At 51.5% G+C, this 18,813-nt stretch overlaps 2 protein-coding genes across 8 annotated transcripts in view; one reads left to right on the top strand and one right to left on the bottom strand.

Annotated features, from left to right (window-relative positions):
- Window positions 1–16,536, top strand: part of MYO1C (myosin IC) — a 112,215-nt gene extending 95,679 nt beyond the window's left edge. For 5 of the 6 annotated variants that reach the window (XM_075904489.2, XM_075904491.2, XM_075904490.2 and 2 more), the window contains 7 exons: window positions 476–569; window positions 685–740; window positions 1,537–1,672; window positions 3,647–3,717; window positions 4,125–4,222; window positions 7,108–7,207; window positions 8,363–16,536. In XM_075904489.2, the coding sequence (XP_075760604.1) occupies window positions 476–569; window positions 685–740; window positions 1,537–1,672; window positions 3,647–3,717; window positions 4,125–4,222; window positions 7,108–7,207; window positions 8,363–8,389 (582 nt within the window). In that variant the 3' untranslated portion in view covers window positions 8,390–16,536. The remainder of the gene's footprint in view (window positions 1–475; window positions 570–684; window positions 741–1,536; window positions 1,673–3,646; window positions 3,718–4,124; window positions 4,223–7,107; window positions 7,208–8,362) is intronic. The other variant, XR_012897022.2, reaches the window with a different exon arrangement.
- Window positions 15,815–18,813, bottom strand: part of YWHAE (tyrosine 3-monooxygenase/tryptophan 5-monooxygenase activation protein epsilon) — a 43,307-nt gene continuing 40,308 nt past the window's right edge. For both annotated transcript variants that reach the window (XM_075904501.2, XM_075904499.2), the window contains one exon: window positions 15,815–16,759. Coding sequence is in view for 1 of the 2 variants with exons in the window: in XM_075904499.2 (XP_075760614.1) it covers window positions 16,707–16,759 (53 nt within the window). In the remaining variant the exon portion in view is untranslated. The remainder of the gene's footprint in view (window positions 16,760–18,813) is intronic.

The raw sequence follows: 18,813 nt of genomic DNA, 5'->3' as shown, positions 1-18,813 counted from the left end.
AATTACTCCAGGTCTGGGGAATGTTCTTTCTAGTGAGAGAAGGAAGCTCCAGCTGTTTGGAGGTGACCCGATCAGCCGGCATGGAGGTCGCCCAATGCCTAACAAAGGCTTGCAAGAGCCAGTGGCTACAAACTGAAGCCAAACAATTTCCAAGTAGGTACAAGGTGCCCTGAGATTGATGAACCCTGGGAGCAGTGGACGGCTCATGGTATTCTCCTTCCCTTGAAGGCGTGCTGTCCAGGCTGGACGTCTTCCTTGCTGCGGAGCCATCACAAGTGATGGGCAGTGCTTGTTGCAGTCCTGTGGCCTGCTCTAGGCAGGTCAGACTACGTGATCAGAATGGGCCCTTCTGGCATTGAACTCTAGGCTCTCTTGTTTACCGAGCTTTGGGGAAGCTATTGCTCTGTCTCTCAGAGACGTGCCCTGTTACACAGATCCAGGCAAAGCTGAGGGTTTTCCTTTTTTCTCTTTGCAGTTGGATCAGAAAGTGGTTGCCAGTGAGATCTTTAAGGATAAAAAAGACAATTATCCTCAGAGTGTTCCCAGGCTGTTCATCAACACCCGACTTGGTGAGTAGCGCACACTAGCCTGAGCGGGGAATACATTCACTTCCCCCCTCTTCTCTACTCCTGTTTCTTCCTGCCGGCGTGTTACTCCCGCCCTTGTCTTTGGTTTCTCTCTTAGGCACTGAGGAGATAAATCCTAAAGTCCTTCAGGTTTTAGGAAATGAAACTATCAAGGTGAGCTTGGTGCCCGTGGTTACTGTAAATGTTCTGTGGGGATGCCGTAGAAGCGAACTGTTTACCAAATGTCTGGATTTCCTGACATGAGGTGTTAAGAACTCTGCATTTGGTCAGGAGGTATCCGTGGTGGTAACGCTTCCCTGAGGTGGTATGATCCAGCTATATTTGAGGCTTGTGTGTGTTTGGATGAGGGTGCAGAATTTGGAATTGAAAAGGGGGTTCCCCTGCTGGTGGGGATGATACTTAGAGATTTTTAGGTGAAAGGGGCGATTGTAAGCCGCAGTGCTTTAGAGACAGGAGCTAAATTCACCTTTCAACACCACTGGGACCTGGGTGGTAAAGAACCGGACCTCTTGTTGGTAAAGAAGTGTAGGTTTGGAACCAGCTTCAATCATGTAGGCAGTCCTGAGACCAGAAACCAGAATGCTTGTCCGTATGCAGTTAGAGCTGTGTTGGGCCCATGATGTTCGAGGGGCAAGGGGGGAGGGGGTAATACTTTTTATTGGACCAACTTCTGTTGATGAGTCAAGCGTTTCAGCTTACAGCTGCTCTTCCTCAGGCCTGGGAGGATACGTAACCATGGAAAGTACCAAATCCCAGACCCGACACAACGGCTGTTTGTGCTCAAAAGCATCTCTCTCACCAACAGAAGTTGGTCCAATAAAAGACATTCCCGCGCCCATCTTGCCTCTGTGACTCATAACCAGACACTGGTTAGTGCTCTCTGCGCCCGAGGGCAAGGAGCTGCCAGTTAAACACGTCTCACTGTAGGAAATGCTATCGCTTGTTTCAGTACGCTGTTCCTGTGACCAAGTATGACCGGAAAGGGTACAAGGCTAGACTGCGGCAGCTGCTTCTTACCCAGAATAGCATCTTCATAGTTGAAGAAGCCAAGATCAAACAACGAATTGACTATGCCAATCTGACAGGTAAAGCAACTGCAGGATGTGATTTTGCTCACTTAATGACTGTAGCCGGAGGTTTAGATGTTCGGGTGACCAGTGCATAAGGCAGAGTGTGAGGTTTAGCATTGAAAATATTCTTTGTACAAGTGTGGTTTTGGGGATGATTCTATAATTGATCAACCACATTCACTTGCTACAAGGGAGTTTCACAGTCTCAAAACGCCAGCCAGAGCAATGTTAATCCCTCGGCTTTGTGGGACACGAGTTAGTTGTTCTTCTTCGGGGATGTCCCTGCTGGTGCTCCACTATGGGTGCTGGGCTTGCCCCGGCGCCGCAGACGGAAGCTTGTCAGAATTTATCTATTTCTCTATTAAATCCTGTTCTAGTCCTAGCCTTCACAACCTCCTCTGGCAAGGAGTTCCACAGGTTGACTATGCGCCCGCCGTGTGAAGAAGAACTTCCTTTTGTTTGTTTTAAACCTGCTGCCCATTCGTTTCATTTGGTGGCCCCTACGTCTTATATTATGGACCAAGTAAATAACTTTTCCTTATTCACTTTCTCCACACGACTCATGATTTTATAGACCTCTCTCCTATCCCCCCTTAGTCTCCTCTTTCCTGAGCTGAAAAATCCCAGTCTCTTTAATCTCTCCTCAGATGGGACCCGTTCCAAACCCCTAATTCTTTTAGTTGCCCTTCTCTGAACCTTTTCTAATGCCAGTCTATCTTTTTTGAGATGAGACCACATCTGTACACAGTATTCCAGATGTGAGCGTACCATGCATTTATATAAGGGCAATAAGATATTCTCCATCCTATTCTCTATCCCTTTTTTAATGATTCCTAACATCCTCTTTGCTTGTTTGACGGCCGCTGCACAGTGCGTGGGCATCTTCAGAGAACTATGCACGAGGACTCCAAGATCTCTTTCCTGATTAGTTGTAGCTAAATTACCCCCCATCATATTCTATGTATAGTTGGGGTTATTTTTTCCAATGTGCATTACTTTACATTTATCAACATTAAATTTCATTTGCCATTGTGTTGCCCAGTCACTCGGTTTGGTGAGATCTTGTAAAGATTATTGCTGGCATTCGTGTAACCCTTTATTCACTAGATACGGTACACAATGCTGCCACGGGACTCTTATGCAGAGATAATTGTACCCAGTTCAGCCCGGGGCCGCTGTTCTGTGGCCAAGCCTTGGCTTTGTCTGTCTGTGAAATCTCTTCATAGCTACTTACTGCCACCCCCTTAGCCCCAGAACTTCCTTCAGTCCCAGCGTTGACGAGGCCCCTTTCTCCCTTCCTCACCCACCCCTAACTTGGGTTTGGGCCTGCAAGCCCCCTCGTTTCGTGTCAGTGAAAGCTGGGGCTCTGAGCTGCAAAATGTTTGCTGCTTAGATCTTTATTGGAAACACTCCTAGCCCCCGTATAAATTAACCCAAAACCCCCAACCCCCTCTCAACAAACTGCTGCGCTGCACAGTTCTCCGCGGGGGAGGGGAGAGATGACTGACAATAATGCACCACTGGAAAGTGCCTAGAGACGACAGTGCTCAGAACTGACGCATGATAGAGTGCGCGGGTCAGACTCCGTAGGAGGGCCCGTTCGGGTGTCTCTCCTTCACCTCCAAACGGAAGAGCATTTTCCTTGCGTGGTGCTCAGCGACGTTCTCACGCTTAGGCACGAGTCAGGTGTTTTCTGACTTGCTTTATATTCTCAGACTTAGCAATGTCATTAATGCGCGTTTGCATTTTGGGCCAGGCCTTGATGTCTGCGAGGTTGTAGGCATAGGGACAGAACAATAAGGGCTTAGAGAACGTAAGAGATCTGGGTCTGCCTCTCTGCACCTCCGTTCCCTATCTGCAAAGTGGGGAGAAGCACCTCCCAGCGCGGTTAAGAACAGAACAGCCAGACTGAGTCAGACCAGCAGCTTGTTCCATTCTTACCCCGGGCTGCGCGCTGCATTGGAGTCAGGTGGCCTTTCTGTTTTGCAGGAATCTCTGTCAGCAGCTTGAGTGACAGTTTGTTTGTGCTCCACGTGCGTTGTGAGGATAACAAACAGAAGGTACGGACCCTCTCCTCTGCCTTTCACCACCACGGCCCACGCTGTGGAACCGCCGGCTGTGGGCGTGGGGGAGAAGCTGTAATAGATGGACTGCACAGTGCTCCCTAGATCTGACTTGCTCCTAGTTTGTCACCTTTCGAATTGGTGGGTTTTGCCCCTTGTCCTGTGCCAGTGGCTTCTCTGCTGGCTCTTGCAGCAGTTTGGAATGGCTCTGAGTCCTGGCTTTATTGCCCGCAGCCTCAGAAGCGTGTGGGTCTAGGGTCAGTAGCAGGGGGAGCTGTGGCGGGTTATATGCTCGTACAAAGGCAGCCTGGCCTGCGGGCCCCGGGGGCTACTCTAGCTCACACACTGAGATCAGAGGCTGTTGAGAACCGGCGACGACAAAGCTCTCTCCTTGGCTTTTCCAGGGAGACGTTGTCCTACAGAGCGATCACGTCATTGAGACGCTAACCAAAACCGCCATGAGTGCCGACAAGGTCAACAACATCAACATCAGTCAGGGCAGGTGAGTTCAGGAAGAAAATCCTCCTTTGACCAGGGCTCAGGCTTTCTGGGGCAGTGACCTAGCCCTGCCAAACTGCACGTTCCCGGAACGTCCTGCCCCAGGAGACTGCCACGGTGGCCAGGCCATGGCTACATTCCTGTGGCTGACAAAGGGATGAGTCGCTGGTCGCATGGAGCCTGTAACAGCCTGCACCGGGGGTGGGCAATCCTTTTTGAAGGGGGGGGGGGCACTTTGGCAGGGCCAGAGACTTCGAGTGATTCCCCCGCCCACAGACCCTGATTGGCTTGGGGCGCAGGAGCAGGCGAAGTCTTTGCCCCCCGCCTGCCAGGGGCGCATGGTGCCTAGAGAGAACCACCAGCTGTGAACTGTTCCCTCTAGGCACCGTGCACCCCTGGCGGCCTGAGGAGACTTGGCCCCAGGCCAGTGGGGGCTTTGCGCTCCCTCCCCCAAAGAAAGAAACTGGGGGGGGGGGGGGGGGGGGTGTGTGTTAGGGAAATAGTCTCTTTCTCCTCTCCTCCCAGCTGGACTCCCTCCGGGGACCCAAGGTGCGCGGCCCTATCAGGGGGCTGGAGGGAGACTTGCCCGTTTGTTTGGGAGGCGCCTGGGCGAAGTCTCTCTCCTCCACCCCACCCCACCTGTGCCGCGCCCCGGCAGGGGGAAGAGACTTTGTACCCTCCCCCCGGGGCCAGGTCTCGCTTGGCCTATGGGCAGGGGAGCAGCAAGGCAGCCGAAGGCCGGATCCGCCTGCAGACGTGGTCTCGCCCAGCCTGGTCTAGGTGCTTCTGTGTAACATCAGAGCCAGTTCTCTGCACGCTCAGGTCCGTTCCGTGTCAGGTGCACACGCTCGCTACATGCACCGGTGCCAGACGCTTGCCCCCGTGCTCCCTCGCTCTCCGGACTCATGCACGTTAACAGCCCTGCCGGCTCCTTCCCCCACCCTGCCAGGGATGGGCGGGAAAGCCCTGCGGCTCCGGAACGGGGCCCGGGTGTTCCAGCGTTTGAGACTCCAGGAATAAGCAGCAGCGCCTACGGCCCAGCCTGGGGTGAACAGCGCAGGGAGCCCATCAGCGACAGCCACCAGAACTGCGTGAAGTGCCCAGGGGACACAGCGGGGGGAGCACCCCCCCACCCTCACGGGGCCGGGATCCGGCGCAGCCTGGCAGCCTCCTCCATGGCCCCCCCCTCCCAGCCCGCGGCGCTCGGCCTCACCACGGCGGTGGGAAGCAGAGAGTTTCACGGCCTCTGCCAAGACGCCCTTCACCCTGGCCACTTCTGCATCCAACACGCTGCCCCCCTGGAAAACCCCCAGTCCAGAACATGCTGGCAGCTGGCCTCAGGGCTCCCACCACGGCAATCCCCCCGGTGGGGAACTCCCCACACGGAGCTGTTTGTACCAGGCAAAACACAGTGCCATGGGTTGGCTCCCTGCTCTGTGCCTGGCACCAGCCACACGGCAAAGCCCCTGGCACGGCCTCACCAGCACTGATTTGGTATTTCCATGACGTGGTGGCAACTCCCTGGCTGCTTCCCACCCGCCCAGACCTGCACTAGGTGGGGCAGGCAGTTCCTGGCCGAGCCGTGTCTCTGCGCCCCGGGAGCATGGCTGCACCTTGAGGAACAGGCCAGCAGGCTCTGAGAGAGCAATGAGTCGCCTGGCTCCGTGGATTTCCCATCTGAAACGTCTCCAGTCCAAGCACCAAGGCCTGGCACTCTGGGGGGACACGGTGCACCTGGCAGCCCTACTGCCTTTCCACCTCCCGTCCCAGGGAGATCTTCGCATGTAATGATCCGAGTCCTTAAAGGCCTGGAAAGACTTTGGGCAGGTTTGTGATCTGGGTCCCCACGGGGATCTCGACCGGATCATTGCCAGGCCCGCTGGTCCTCTCCTCAAACGCCTCACCTCCTGCTCGCTTCCCTCCTTCCTTCTAGCCATCACTTGGGGAAGGCGAGTTTCTGAGACTGAAGCCCTGACTTTAGAGCCCTTTCTACAGTGTCTGCCCTTCCTAAGGGCTGGGTACGATCACGCCGCCCCCGGCCTTCATGCCACTGCTGGTATCTCAGCTCCATGCGAGTCAGGTGTTCTTCCTGCCCCTGTACAATGCGAGTGAGGAGAGGTGTAGGCATCAGCGTGCCGCTCCCCCCCCCACTTCCTTTGGCAGGTCACCTCAGCTTTTCATTGTGTGCCTGGCAGGATGAAGGTCCCCCAGTGTCGTCCCCGACTTTTGTCCTAGATCAGCGCCTGCATCCAACGCAGGCACAGGCCACACCTCCGGCTCGTTCCTGGAGAACGCAGCATCAGCAGCCGCTTTCCTGGTGCATGTTCCAATCCAAGACCTGGTTGCCTGTTCATAATTTCCCAGCTCACTGTGCCTCACTCAGCTAGCCTGAGAGGATGCTGGCTTTGGCAAAGCAGCGTTACAGTCTCCACATCCATCAACTCCTGCCTCCTCCAGCAGTGCTGCTTGTGAGTTACGGGACATGGAATGGGCATGAGCAAGCAGGCAAGGAAAAACCAGCCACCGACTTCTCCTAACAGCTGCTCACGTCCATTCTCGCCGTCCCCTGGTCAGAGGCCCAGTTCTGAGTTGCACTGGGAGGGGAGGGGCAGCTGCCAGCACTGCCCCTGAAACCGGCACATCCGTGCGAGACTCCAGACGCTGCCTGTGCCAGCCCTGTGCACCCCATTGGGGGCAAAACCTGGCACGTGCATGTGGCACACGCACCCTGGCATGGAATGACGAGCTACAGCGAGGCGGTGCCATTAGGGACAGGGACAGACGGGCACTTCCCGTAACAGCCAGGATTCGCGTTTTCACGAACCCGGTGGGACTTAGCTAAGAGGCTGCTTACAGCCCACGTGCAGACTCTCCCTTTGTTTCTTTCAGCATCAAATTTACGATTGGGCAGGGCAAAGAAGGAATCATTGACTTTACATCAGGATCTGAACTGCTCATAGCCAAAGCCAAAAATGGCCACCTTGCCGTGGTAAGTGCCTTGTGGTGTGAGACGTTGCAGGGCTTGGGAAGGGCGGGAATTCGTTTAGCCACATTTCAACGTGCAGTCTCTGCTGCTCTTAGCGCATCCCCTACAGAACACTGGGATCGCCGGCTTCCCCACGCGGAGACATGTTAGGGCTACAGCTGGAGTGGGTCAGAGCAGTTTCCCACCTTCTGTTTCCAACCCACAGGCTGAAGCTGATTTTAGAGCAGCAGCAAGGACAAAATCCTTTAACCCAAGATCAGCTCCCCCTGCCCCCGGGACTGAGGTCGCCATAGCACCAGCTGTGTTCCCCTCTGCTGCCACATCCCAGCAGGCCAAAAGGAGCCGCCTGCAGGCTCCGTGAGATGAGCCGGGGGGGGGGCCCTGCCCTGGGTCTTGCTGCATTAGCTGACCGGAGCTTAATGTGGTCAACTGGCTGGGGCTTCTGGGCCCCCTCCCCGTTGTGCACACATGGTCGGGTTCCTCAAGGAGCCCAGCCAATTGCACGACCCTTTCAGCTCAGACAAGTCCAACACCCTGGTAACCCCCTCGAGGGAAATAACTTTCCACTTCCCCTCCTGCGGGATGGACCCACTTGAGCGAGCCGCCCTACAGAGCGGGGCTGGGGAGAGAGCGAGTCACTGAGTCACATACAATAGACGACTTCACGGGTGGCTGGTGTTCAGCCAGGACACTGAAAGAAGCAACTGCCCCTGTGCTATGGACAAAGCGCCGCCTGGTTAAGGCCCAGCTTTGCTCTTCATTATGATGTAGCCCAAAATACTGTCCGATTCTCAGCCCTTTGAGACTGGCCACTGTTTGCTAATTGGAACAACTTCATGTGACCCCAGTTTCTACCAGGTGGAACAAGGAAAGTAGAGCTTCCTCCAGAGAGAACCCTGGTTGAAGACTTACTGGGGTAAATGGTTGGGAGTCGGTGAGATTTAAGAAATAGGTATTTCTCCCCGACTTCCTGCAGTGGCTGATTGGTGTGTGCGCTTCCTGATTTACAGAATTTGGCTGAGTTTGTTTGATCAAAACAGGTTATTTATTCTGCATCCTCAACTCTGCTCCAATCCAGTTGTTGGTATCTTCATGGCCGAATTGCTAAAAGCTGCTGTCGGATCTGTTTCCATTCCACTTTTCTCTTTTTTTCCTTAGGTTGCCCCTCGTTTGAATTCTCGATGATACAATTTGTCAGCAAGAAGGGATCTGTTCCTCCATCAGTATGGATTGCATCTTATACATTGGCTGAACATACTTCCCTTGCAGGGTTTTTTTTTTTTTTTGGCTGCTTTGCTCTTTTCCTTTATAATTACCAAAGAGCTGTCCTTCCATAGAACACAAGAGATTGTAATCTGAAACTGCCAAAAGTCTCTCAGCACTGGCCAAGTTTGGTTCCGAGTTTGCTTCTACAGTTGGGGCTCATGAAACCCGTGTATGTGACTGAGCTGAGCCGGAGTCAAGGTTGTCGTTACTGCAGAGACCAAGCCCGGAAGTGAAATCACCAACTTCGATCTGGTGTGATATGTGCAAAAGCACAATCACCTGCAAACCAAAGTGGCAGATCCATATTAGCCAATGCAGTAAAGTGCCAGACTTACCCAAGAGCATTTTACGAAGAATTTTGCTCTGTGACTGATGCTTTGTATAAAAATATTAAGCCATATATTATAAATGGATACAATCTTGTAAATATTTTTTAGTGCAGTGGGCGAGTTGCACTATGAGAGGCAGATTCTGTGGGAGCTTTGATTTAAGAACACTTAAGGTAAAGCACCCTTTTTTCCTCACATCAAACCTGCCTTCCCAAGCCACCCCCGTCTCCCACCCTGTAGCCCTGTTTCTTAGCCCCACCTTCCTGCTATGCTCTGAAGTTACTTCCTCGTTGTTGCAGGTACCCGTCACATACCCACCCACGACTGCCAGACCCCTCCTCTTGGAATGTGGTGTTTGGCCCTGGCTGCCGACCTGCCTTAGCTTCACTTGTAAAGGAGTCACAAGTGACCTGATCTGTTACAAAAAAAGTACCTTCCCTAAAACCACTGGGGTCTGCACAAGTTGCTATGTGGGGTGGTAACTCTGCAGCACCTGAGGTTAAATCCCCACATGGCAACGGGTGTCTAGGCCTTCCACAAACTTTTAATGAACAGTTGGTTCATTGGGGTTTACTGCTTTGCTACATCAGGGCAGCGCCGCATGGAATCCTTGCCATTAACTATTGAGCTGTGTCATTTTAACTAGAGTGAAGGGATAGTTAAAACTAAAACAGCACCAGCTGGCTAGGCAGGGAGACCCAGCTCTTCTCCCCCCCCACACACACATGTTGCTAGAGGTTCTTCTCTCCCCCCCCCCCCACAAGTGTTGCTAGAGGTTTTTTTAATACATAAATTTGGGAGGAAAAACTTGGCAGTGACCTGTGTTCTGGTAACCAGCTCAAACCCAGAGGGTGGCAACTTCCACAGTTACTGTTCAGGCACCCTGCCCGCTTGGGGAGGGGGGGGGGGGAGGGACGAGACGACGACATGCTCTAATCCTGGGGCAGGAGCAAGCGCACAGACCTGCTGCTACTGGGGGGCAGCGCTTGCTCCCATACGCTATCCAGAGACACACTGCACCAAGCCAGGACTGCTTTACACACACTAGCCCCAGGTGGCTCTTTGGCTGGGTCAGTGGGGCTAGGTCACCCTAGCAGCTACTGCTTCAGAACAGGTTGGCCACCATGGCATGCTGGTGTATACAGCGCACTAATGCTGTATACCCTCAGTGATGTACTCCCTACAGTCTGCTAAATAAATCTTTTTTAACAAAGGGGCAAGTTGATTTAATATTTCTACTCTTGTCAATGATTTAGCCCTGGAGCTAAATGCTATTAGCACCCACCTTAAATTATTTTTTTATATAAACCTGTAGGGAAGTCACATAGAACGAGAAAATGCTTCTCAGCCACACCAGTAAATGCAATTTAGCTTTGACCCATTCATTTACAGCTATAAAACCACTGTACCAGAAGTTAGAACACAACTGACCCAAGCTGTGCTGTTGGCCTTGGTGCACATAATTTATTCTGGACATGGATGGAGCTGCTTTGCCAGAACAGTGACGGTCCTGGGCTGATACAGACCTGCTATGTGACCAGCATGCACCAGCTTAATCCCTGTAAGTGATGATTAGAGCAGCACCACACTGCTTGGGGGGGTGTTCCAGGAACTGGCTCAGTTCCTCTTCTTGGCCCAGTGCTGCATCATCATGCAGCTGTACAAAGCCATGGGATGCCCACATCATGTATACTGCAGCCAGCTGTGGTTCCCTCAGCATCTCAGCCATATTGGCAGTGAAAAAGGTTGCTTGGAAAGGGTTCCATATAAAGCGAGATTAAGACTGGGCCTTACCAGAGGCAATTACAGGGGAATATGCACAAGGGCTACAAATCATCAGTGGTGTGGAAAAAGTGAATAAAGAAAAGTTATTTACTTTTTTCCCAAAACAGAACTAGGCATCACCAAAGGAAATTAACAGGGACCAGGTTTAAAACAAACAAAAGGCAGGTGCTATTCAGTCATTGCCGAGTCAGGCTATGGCTCACCGTGACAGCCAGGACTTCACCAGGGTTCAAAAAAAGAGCTTGGCGGTTGGGTCCATCAATGGCTATTAGAGGCAAGGGCCACCATCCTGGCTGTTTGCCAGAGGCTGGCAATGAACTCCCCCCATCTGTTCGCGCCCTCTAGAGTACCTGGCATTGGCCCCCCATCAGCAGACAGGATACTGGGCTAAATGGACTGAGCATGGCTGGTCTGTTTGAGGCCAGTTTTCCCCACCATGGTGCACAGGGACGGACCAGAAACTTCCCCAGCGGTAGAGCTAAGAACTGCTCTACCATGGAGACATTTTTGAGCCATGTCAAGTATCTCCAGGCTATGTCTGCACTCCAGGCTGCTTGCACAAGAACTGTTTTGTGCCAGCGTTCTTGTGCAAAAGGTCTTCCACAAAATAGCAGCAAAAAAAAGGGGGGGGGGGGAACTGAACAGGGCAGCCAACCTTGATGGAGAGGGGAGGCTGGGTCACCTCATGCCCTACCCCACCCCCCTTCCCCCAGTTTGGGAACCCATGCTCTGACAGAATGCCACCAGAAAGGGGGTAGGGTCCTGGGCTTAGAGTCTTTCCCGCTTAAGATGTTCTCAAGGCACCAGGACCCCATGAAATGCATCCTTGAATTAACAAGGAGCTGCCTGAAGAAAGAGCCGCTGGTTAATATTTTTGAAAAAGCATGAGAGACAGAAGAACGGGCAATATAGTGCTACCGCCCGACAGAGAAAGGACCGCTCAATTACAGACCCCACAGCTTCTCTTGTGCCACAAAAGATAAATGGGGCAAGTTAAGGAATCCAGTTGCAACATCTGGAAAGAGGGAAGGAGTAGTCAGGGCTACTTGTAACAATTCACTGCAGGCCCACCGGATAGTTTTGATAGTAACAAGCCTCCTGGAGAAGGGTGAGTAAGTGGACGTACAGCTGGCTAGTTCTAGTTTATGGAAAATTAGCGCTAACACCACGGGGCCGTCTGTTTGGCATGGAAGCTGTTCCCCATGCTCTAGTTCAATGATCACCCCCAGGATCTACTGGCAGATGAGGAGCTTTGACAGCTGAGCCTGACTGGTTTGGCTAAAGGGTTATCCAATGCAGCACTCCAGCTACCCCACCCCACCCTGCTGCACATCTCCTGCCCTTTGCTTTGGAGCTGCCTCTTCCTCCCCAAGCCGCCTGCTTGCTGGGCAGGAGAGGAAGGGTGCTGATGTCAGGGTGCCCCCTCTCCGACCCTGTATCCTATCTCCACAGAGCAGAGGGGGTACAGCACGGCTAGGGATGGAGTGTGCTGGCTGCTTTTCAGAGTGGTTCAAAGGCAGGGGTGAGCTACCTTAGCCCCCCTGCACCACCACACAGGGGTCAGCAGTGCCCAGCTGGTACTCATCTCAGAACCCTAGCCCTTATGAACCCAATTCTGCAGCCCAAGCCCCTGCCCTAGCCGCACACACCCCCAGAGGCTGCACCTAGAACACCCTCTGACACCCCAACTGCCTACCCCAGCCTGATGAAAGTGAGGGAGGGAGAATAGGGTGAGCAGGGGCAGAGCCTCACAGAAGGGGCACAAATGAGGCAGAGTCAGGGTATTTGGGTTTGAGGCACAAATTCAAAAAGAGATCTCATGCTTTAAAAGGCTGGAGCCCCTGCTCCAGTTAGAAGTCCCTTGGGTAGAGAGGGGTTTCTTACAGGGCCATCTGTTGAAACATCACAGTGGAGTACTTAACCTGCATGCTGTGAAGTAAGTACCCGGTAAGGATTAGCACGAGAGCAAACGTCTGAAGTACCAGGCAACAGCTTGTATTTATAACTCCATGTACAAAACGAGGCATGCAATGGATAACTGCATTCAGCAAATCATCATTTTCCATAGACACTTTGTACCTCACACTTCGTACAACATTTGTTCTGATTATTTAACAGTGACCAGTAATCAAACATCAGTCCACACTGCTTTGGACTGTTAATCCTTCATCGGCACTCAATACAGGTCCTTGAATGGGGATGGAAACATGAAGAGAAAAATCTGTAGGTACATCTGGCACAAATTGTGACAGCTGGTTGAAAGTGCCACTAAAACCCTTCCCTTGCAGGTGACATTGTAAACAATGAGGCAGCATCATTTCTCATAAATGTAAAAAAGCTTGTTTAGCCAGTTGCTGGAATAAGTAGGACTGAGTGGACTTGCAGGTTCTTAAGGCGGGTCTGCAACCTTTGGGATTAGGCACTGGTGGGCTAAGAGACAGTTTATTTATATTTACCACCTGCAGACATGGCTCCCCAGCGCTCCCACTGGCAGCAAGTCTCTCAGCCTGACAGCAGAATTGGCAACACTTGGCATGTAGCCAGAGTAAAGTTTCACATGGTTTTATTTTTGGACGTTACAGTTCTATGCTCCATTTTCATGGGAGCCTGCACTACAACAGTGTTAAGATGAACAAGAGAAATGGTGTTTCAGTTTCTTTTTTACGGTGCAAATACCTGTAATAAAATATGATGTGACCACTCCACACTTGCAATGAGGAGTCCTGTGGCTAGAGATGACGAGGTTAATGCCGTCAGGGAGGTGAGGCCCATGTCTAGCAGCTCATCTGGAGGTGTGAACACCAAGAGAGGAGACTCCAGATGAGCTGCTAGACATGGGCCTCTCCCTCCCTGACTGAATTAACCTCGTCATCTCCAGCCTGATCCTGGCCTGCATATTTATACCTGCCTCTGGAAATTTCCACTACATGCATCTGACGAAGTGGGCCTTTGCCCACGAAAGCTTATGCGCCAATACATCTGTTGGTCTATACGGTGCCACAGGATTCGTCGCATTTGCAGATCCAGACGAACACGGCGACCCCTCTGAGATGGACACTCTACACTTGGTATTTTGTGTTTAACTTATTAAATAGAACAGCACAATTAATCACTTGCCAGCCCTAGTGTCTGGGCGTTCTAGGTCTGGAAAGGGGCGGTGGGAGGCCGACAGATGCTTCTGTTGCTTCAGCACTAAACCACCACACTGTTCTAGGTAACGCCTGCAGGGAGGCATTTTCTCCCCCTGTATTTCAGGGGCTGCTTCAGTGTGTCACTTAACCTGTATTTTTGCCTCTCCAGCATATGGCAGGATCTAGGCTCACTGAGCCACCTTGTTTGTACCATTCCCATCCCTACCACTCAGCCAGGAACTCTCCTCATCTGATCCAAGAACCAAAGCGCTGTACCCCTGCCCGTATGCAAGCAGACACGGGGCTTGGGGGTCAGATGCTTGTGTTAGTGTGGGGGGCCGGGAGGGGGGCGCTGAGAAGAGCACTCAGGTAAAAATCTCCCCCCTCCCACTTAGAAACGACAAGTCCCTGACCACTCGGCATATTTCCAATACTGCCAATAAGTGTGGCTCAGGTTAAATCCTGACTAGTGCTCACTGAAGAACCATCTGGGGTAGAAGTAAGTGATGGGCCAAGGCCCCTTCCTACCGGTCGGTTCTTCCGCAGCTGGATCCACAGCCCTCATCCCTCCACAGGCACCTGCTGGGAAGAGAAAGTGGTGGGAACTCAGCACCCTGCAAGAGTCTAGAAACATGGGCAATTGGGCCTGGCAGCCAGCAGCACGGCTGGTACTTTCCTGGCCCTTTAAGGGAGGCAGGAAATCCCGGTCCCATGAAGCCCTCCAGCACACCCCGGCCTGGAGCACTGCGAGGCCTCCCAACTCACTCAGTCCACACAGTGCAGCTCACCTTTAAATCCATCTGCCGGAGCGTTTGACTGAAGGCGAGCAGGGTAAATCCTGCTTTTATCAGTTCCTTCCCCCTTCAGTGGTTTGCCTCAATCTTGCTTTAAAAATAGGAGCAAAAATGGACGCCCACCACTCTGAAAACGTTTCAAGTGGCTAGTGCTTTCCTGCCATCTCCTTATGCACCGCTGGGGCTCAGGTAGGCACCGGCCTGGCGCTAACCCTGGAGCCTCTCTGGGCCAGACAGGTCTGCGTTTCTCCAGGAGCGCTCACCTTGGCGTGGGGGGGAGGCAGAGGCACCTGGGAGCAGGAATCAGGCTTGGTGGCCCCGTACCACATTCTCCGATGTTGCTATTGTCCATACGCCGCCTAGTCCTCTCCATCCACAACCTGCAGGCCGAGGAGCAGCTGTGCTCCAGTCAGGAGGTGCATGGCTGCTGGGACTTCCTGTCTGGTATGCCACCCTTCCACTTCACTCCCCTCCGAGATGGAGGGGCTGCTTGCCCCGGAGCATGCTCCTTTCCAGTCCACTGCCTCTCTGCCTGCCTGCCATGGAACCATACCCAGCCTGGGCTGCTGCTCCTCCAGTGGATTCACCCTCCACACCTGTCTTGCAGAGGCAACGCCACCTGGCCTAGGGTGAGGGAAAATTAAATCCATCAGCAGAACCAGCTGAGCTCCCAGCAAGTGGGGAGCAGAAAGACGACTCCTCTCACTTCTGGCTGAGCTGAGGGGACAATTTTCCCAGAAAGCCAACAATCCCAAGACGGATGGTTAACGTTACTGAGCCGCAGCTTCGGTTAAACGTCTGACAGTTTCGAATCTCAGAATACCAGCAGCAGAGGCATGCTTGAGCCTGCTGCTGCAGAGAGCTTCCAGAGATGGGGCAGTGCCCCACAGCCAGCGACTGACCTGTCTGGTTCTGCCTCCACGCTGCATGCAGGCCGAAAAAGCCACGTATGTAATAGATCTTAGACCCTGGCACAAACCTCAAGCACTTCAACAGCAGCCTGTGCTAGGAACATTAATGGCTCCAGTTCTTGTAGAAATGGGGGCTCTGGGCATTCAATTACAGACACCAGAAGAGCTGCCTGATTTTAAAAGGGTTTCAAGTTGGGCACCTGCAAACTAGTAATTTGTGAACATCTGTCACATACCATCTTCAAATCTTCAGCAAGAACTTTTGCTGCTCTCTGAATCTCCTTTCTTCTGCGGGCATACACCTCCTTTGGTTCACTCAAATATCCTGCTACTTGAATGAAATGTCTACTGCAGCTAAATTCCAATCCAAGCAGAAGAGGAACTCACAGTAGTATTTGGCATTTTTTAATTTAGGTTTGTTTTATTTAAGTTTAATGTTAATTCCATGCTGTGTTTCAGTAAGAACAATACAGATTCTGTATCTGTGGCTCCAGTCAGATATCCAGTAGTACAAATTAGCTTCAAGTTACACATACTGAACAAAAGAGGTTGAGCGAGCGAAGGGAGATAGGGATGGGGAAGGGGGAAAAAAATATTGAACACGCATGCAGGCTTTTCAATGCCACCTTCAATGCTAACCTGCTTTGAGGAAAAGTAAAAAGTAGGCAAGAATGAGCAGCCACGGATTGTTGAACTGTTACCAGCGCCACCTTTTTCAGCAACATCTCAGCAGTTTGGAAACTTTTTTTTTTAAACAGTAAAATCACTACAATGAACGTTCCAATGCAACCTGAAGCTTCAAGCTAAACACCCAATTAAGTTTAAACACTGGTATAAAATTCAGTTTAAACAATTATAAAAAAGGAAAAATGCCACCACATGCGCCCTACAAGTGCGATAACAAATCTCTCTCCTAAAAGTCTAATGGCTTTCAGATGTAATAATCACTTCTAATAATAGTCACATCTGGCAGAAGACGATACAGTAATGCTGAAAAAACCTTTATGCAGTCCTGTTAGTGTCTTAAAGAACCTAAAAGCTGGCACCAGTAAAATCCACAGAAATTCACTCTTGCCTTTAAGAACTTTTAAATTGTGTAAAAACAAAAAACAAAACCCCCAAAAACAAAAAACAAAACAAAAAAAAAGAAACCCAATAGGGCAGGAACCTAAATTCTGAGACCCAATGTAAAAGTCAGATTTGGTGGTTCTCAGAGTGACACTGAGGGATTTTGTCAGGGAGGGTGGGTGTGGTCAGAGATGGGTTCTCTTGTTGGCCTTGGTGTCTCACTGGTTTTCATCTTCCACATCCTGCAGCGCTTCTTTATTCTGTTCTTCACCTATCAAGTTTACAAGAAAGTGGTTAGCGACTATCGTTTCTATACACAAGACCAACAACGCTGCTAACATCTTGACACTGATAAATGTTTTCATGCCATATAATCAGAGCATTACATTAAAACTGGTTTTAAAAATAAGTCCTTCCAAGAGGAAAAAAGTTCTGCATTCCAAGCCTGCCATGTTTCATACAAACACTGAATTATGTCACAGGCTATTAGTCCAAGTTCCCAGCTAGAGGACCGAGTCAACCAAGAACCGACACACTGACGAGGAGAGCACAGAGACTGAAAAGGCATAGCCAAGACAAAAGTTCAGCATAGCTAAAGATGGATACAATCCTAGAGACTACAACCAAACAGACCACATGCCATCTTTTTTACACAACTTCTTTCACGGACAGAAAGAGCACAGCTGCAGAAATGGTGTTTGAAACACTGGTTTAAACCAGGGATGTTAAATGGTGGAGTAACTCTTATCGGTTAGTCTACTAGCCTCTAGTCCCCAGGGCGGGGCCAGCAGTCACTGTATCAGAGGCAGCAGCACGGGGTGCCAGGAGGGAGCTGATCCGCGACGGGAGCCAGTTTAAAAACCAGCTCCCCTTGCAGACCAGCTGCCTGTCGCCCAGTGCTGCTGCTTCGGAGAGGCAGCAGCGCAGGGTAGCAGCAGCCCCTATGAGCAATGAGTTCCACATCCAGCACGAGCCTGCCCCCCCTCGCTCTCAATACACTTGAAAGGCAGAGCTGAAACGGGGGTCGGTCCCAGACCCAACGTGAGGCTGCCTGCCCACCCAGTTCCTAATGCACTATGAATCCAGAGACACAGCAGGGGTAGGTTCTGGACCCATCACAAGCCATGTGTAAGAAACAACCCCCCCCTCAAATTAACAGCTACACTGAGCCATTTTACTGGGACACTCCCCCCCCCCAAAAGTCTTTTTGCTGGTATAGCTTATTTTCTTTGGGGAGCTAGGCTAAGCTATTCTGTCAAAAACTCTGCCTGTAACAGCTGCATCTCCACTGGGAGAATTTGAGGATAAGTATCTAGGTGAGCCCCCCTTCTAGTGTAAGACCACCTCAGTCTCGGTACTTTTGAAAACCTGATTCACTGAAGTTGCATAGTATGAGCCTTACCAATGACAAATGGTACGAACACTTCAACTTTGCACCTCCCACTGGGGCTGTCAACCCTCCCATCTCACAGGTGACTCTTGAAATCAGTCTTCCAGAAGCCCCTGCAGCCAATCCAAGTGATTTTAAACTGCTCAAAGTGAAGCACTGGGGCAGTGGGGCTAAGGCAGCTTTCTGCCTGCCCTGGGCCCACAACCCGGGAAGCAGGCAGCTCGTCCCTGCGGCCCCTACACAAGGTATATGTTTGCCTCTGAGCATGCTGCCCCCAGAGCTCCCACTAGCCTGCAACCACCATCAATAGGAGCTGGGGCATGAAGCTGCTTCTGGGAACAGTGTGGGGCAAGGGCGGGCAAGGAGTTACCCACCCCAGCCCACACTCCAAAACCCCCAGAGCCCAACCCCCAACCCATCCTGGTGAGTGAAGGAAGATGGGGGTGAGAGTGAAGGAGAATGGGGTGTTGCTTTGGGGGAAGAGGTTTGTGTTTGTGAGTAGACAGATGGCAACCTTAACGCCAATGCAGGTGAACAAGCCCAAAATCCTGGATTTGAGGTTATTCAAGACAATACCAGGAAGATTCTCACTCATGCTTCTTGTTCGATGCCAAATTAGTTTGGAGCAACATGCAGTGAAAAGCCAGCTTTTTCCACTGTGGTCTAAACTAGTGTCCCACTCAGCCCCCTCCACTACAAATGTGCATGCCACCTGCCTAGGCTTTTCCTGAAATCCAGCTGAACTACATACAGAAGGCGAAGCATGCTTAACATATGGAAGATACCGCCGCACCAGGTGCAAGGGTCAAATCAACTGAAGTAATTTAGGTTGGATTTTTTTTATACGGCTACTCAACCACAAACACAAATGTGCACGTACACACACACAAACTCAATTTTAGGTGAAAACACAGTACAGCCTAACCCAGGAAGAT

Source organism: Pelodiscus sinensis, chromosome 21 (assembly GCF_052426305.1).
Source record: "Pelodiscus sinensis isolate ZL-2025 chromosome 21, ASM5242630v1, whole genome shotgun sequence".
In the NCBI taxonomy this organism is placed as follows: domain Eukaryota; kingdom Metazoa; phylum Chordata; order Testudines; family Trionychidae; genus Pelodiscus; species Pelodiscus sinensis.
This window is presented reverse-complemented; position numbering and strand designations above follow the sequence as displayed.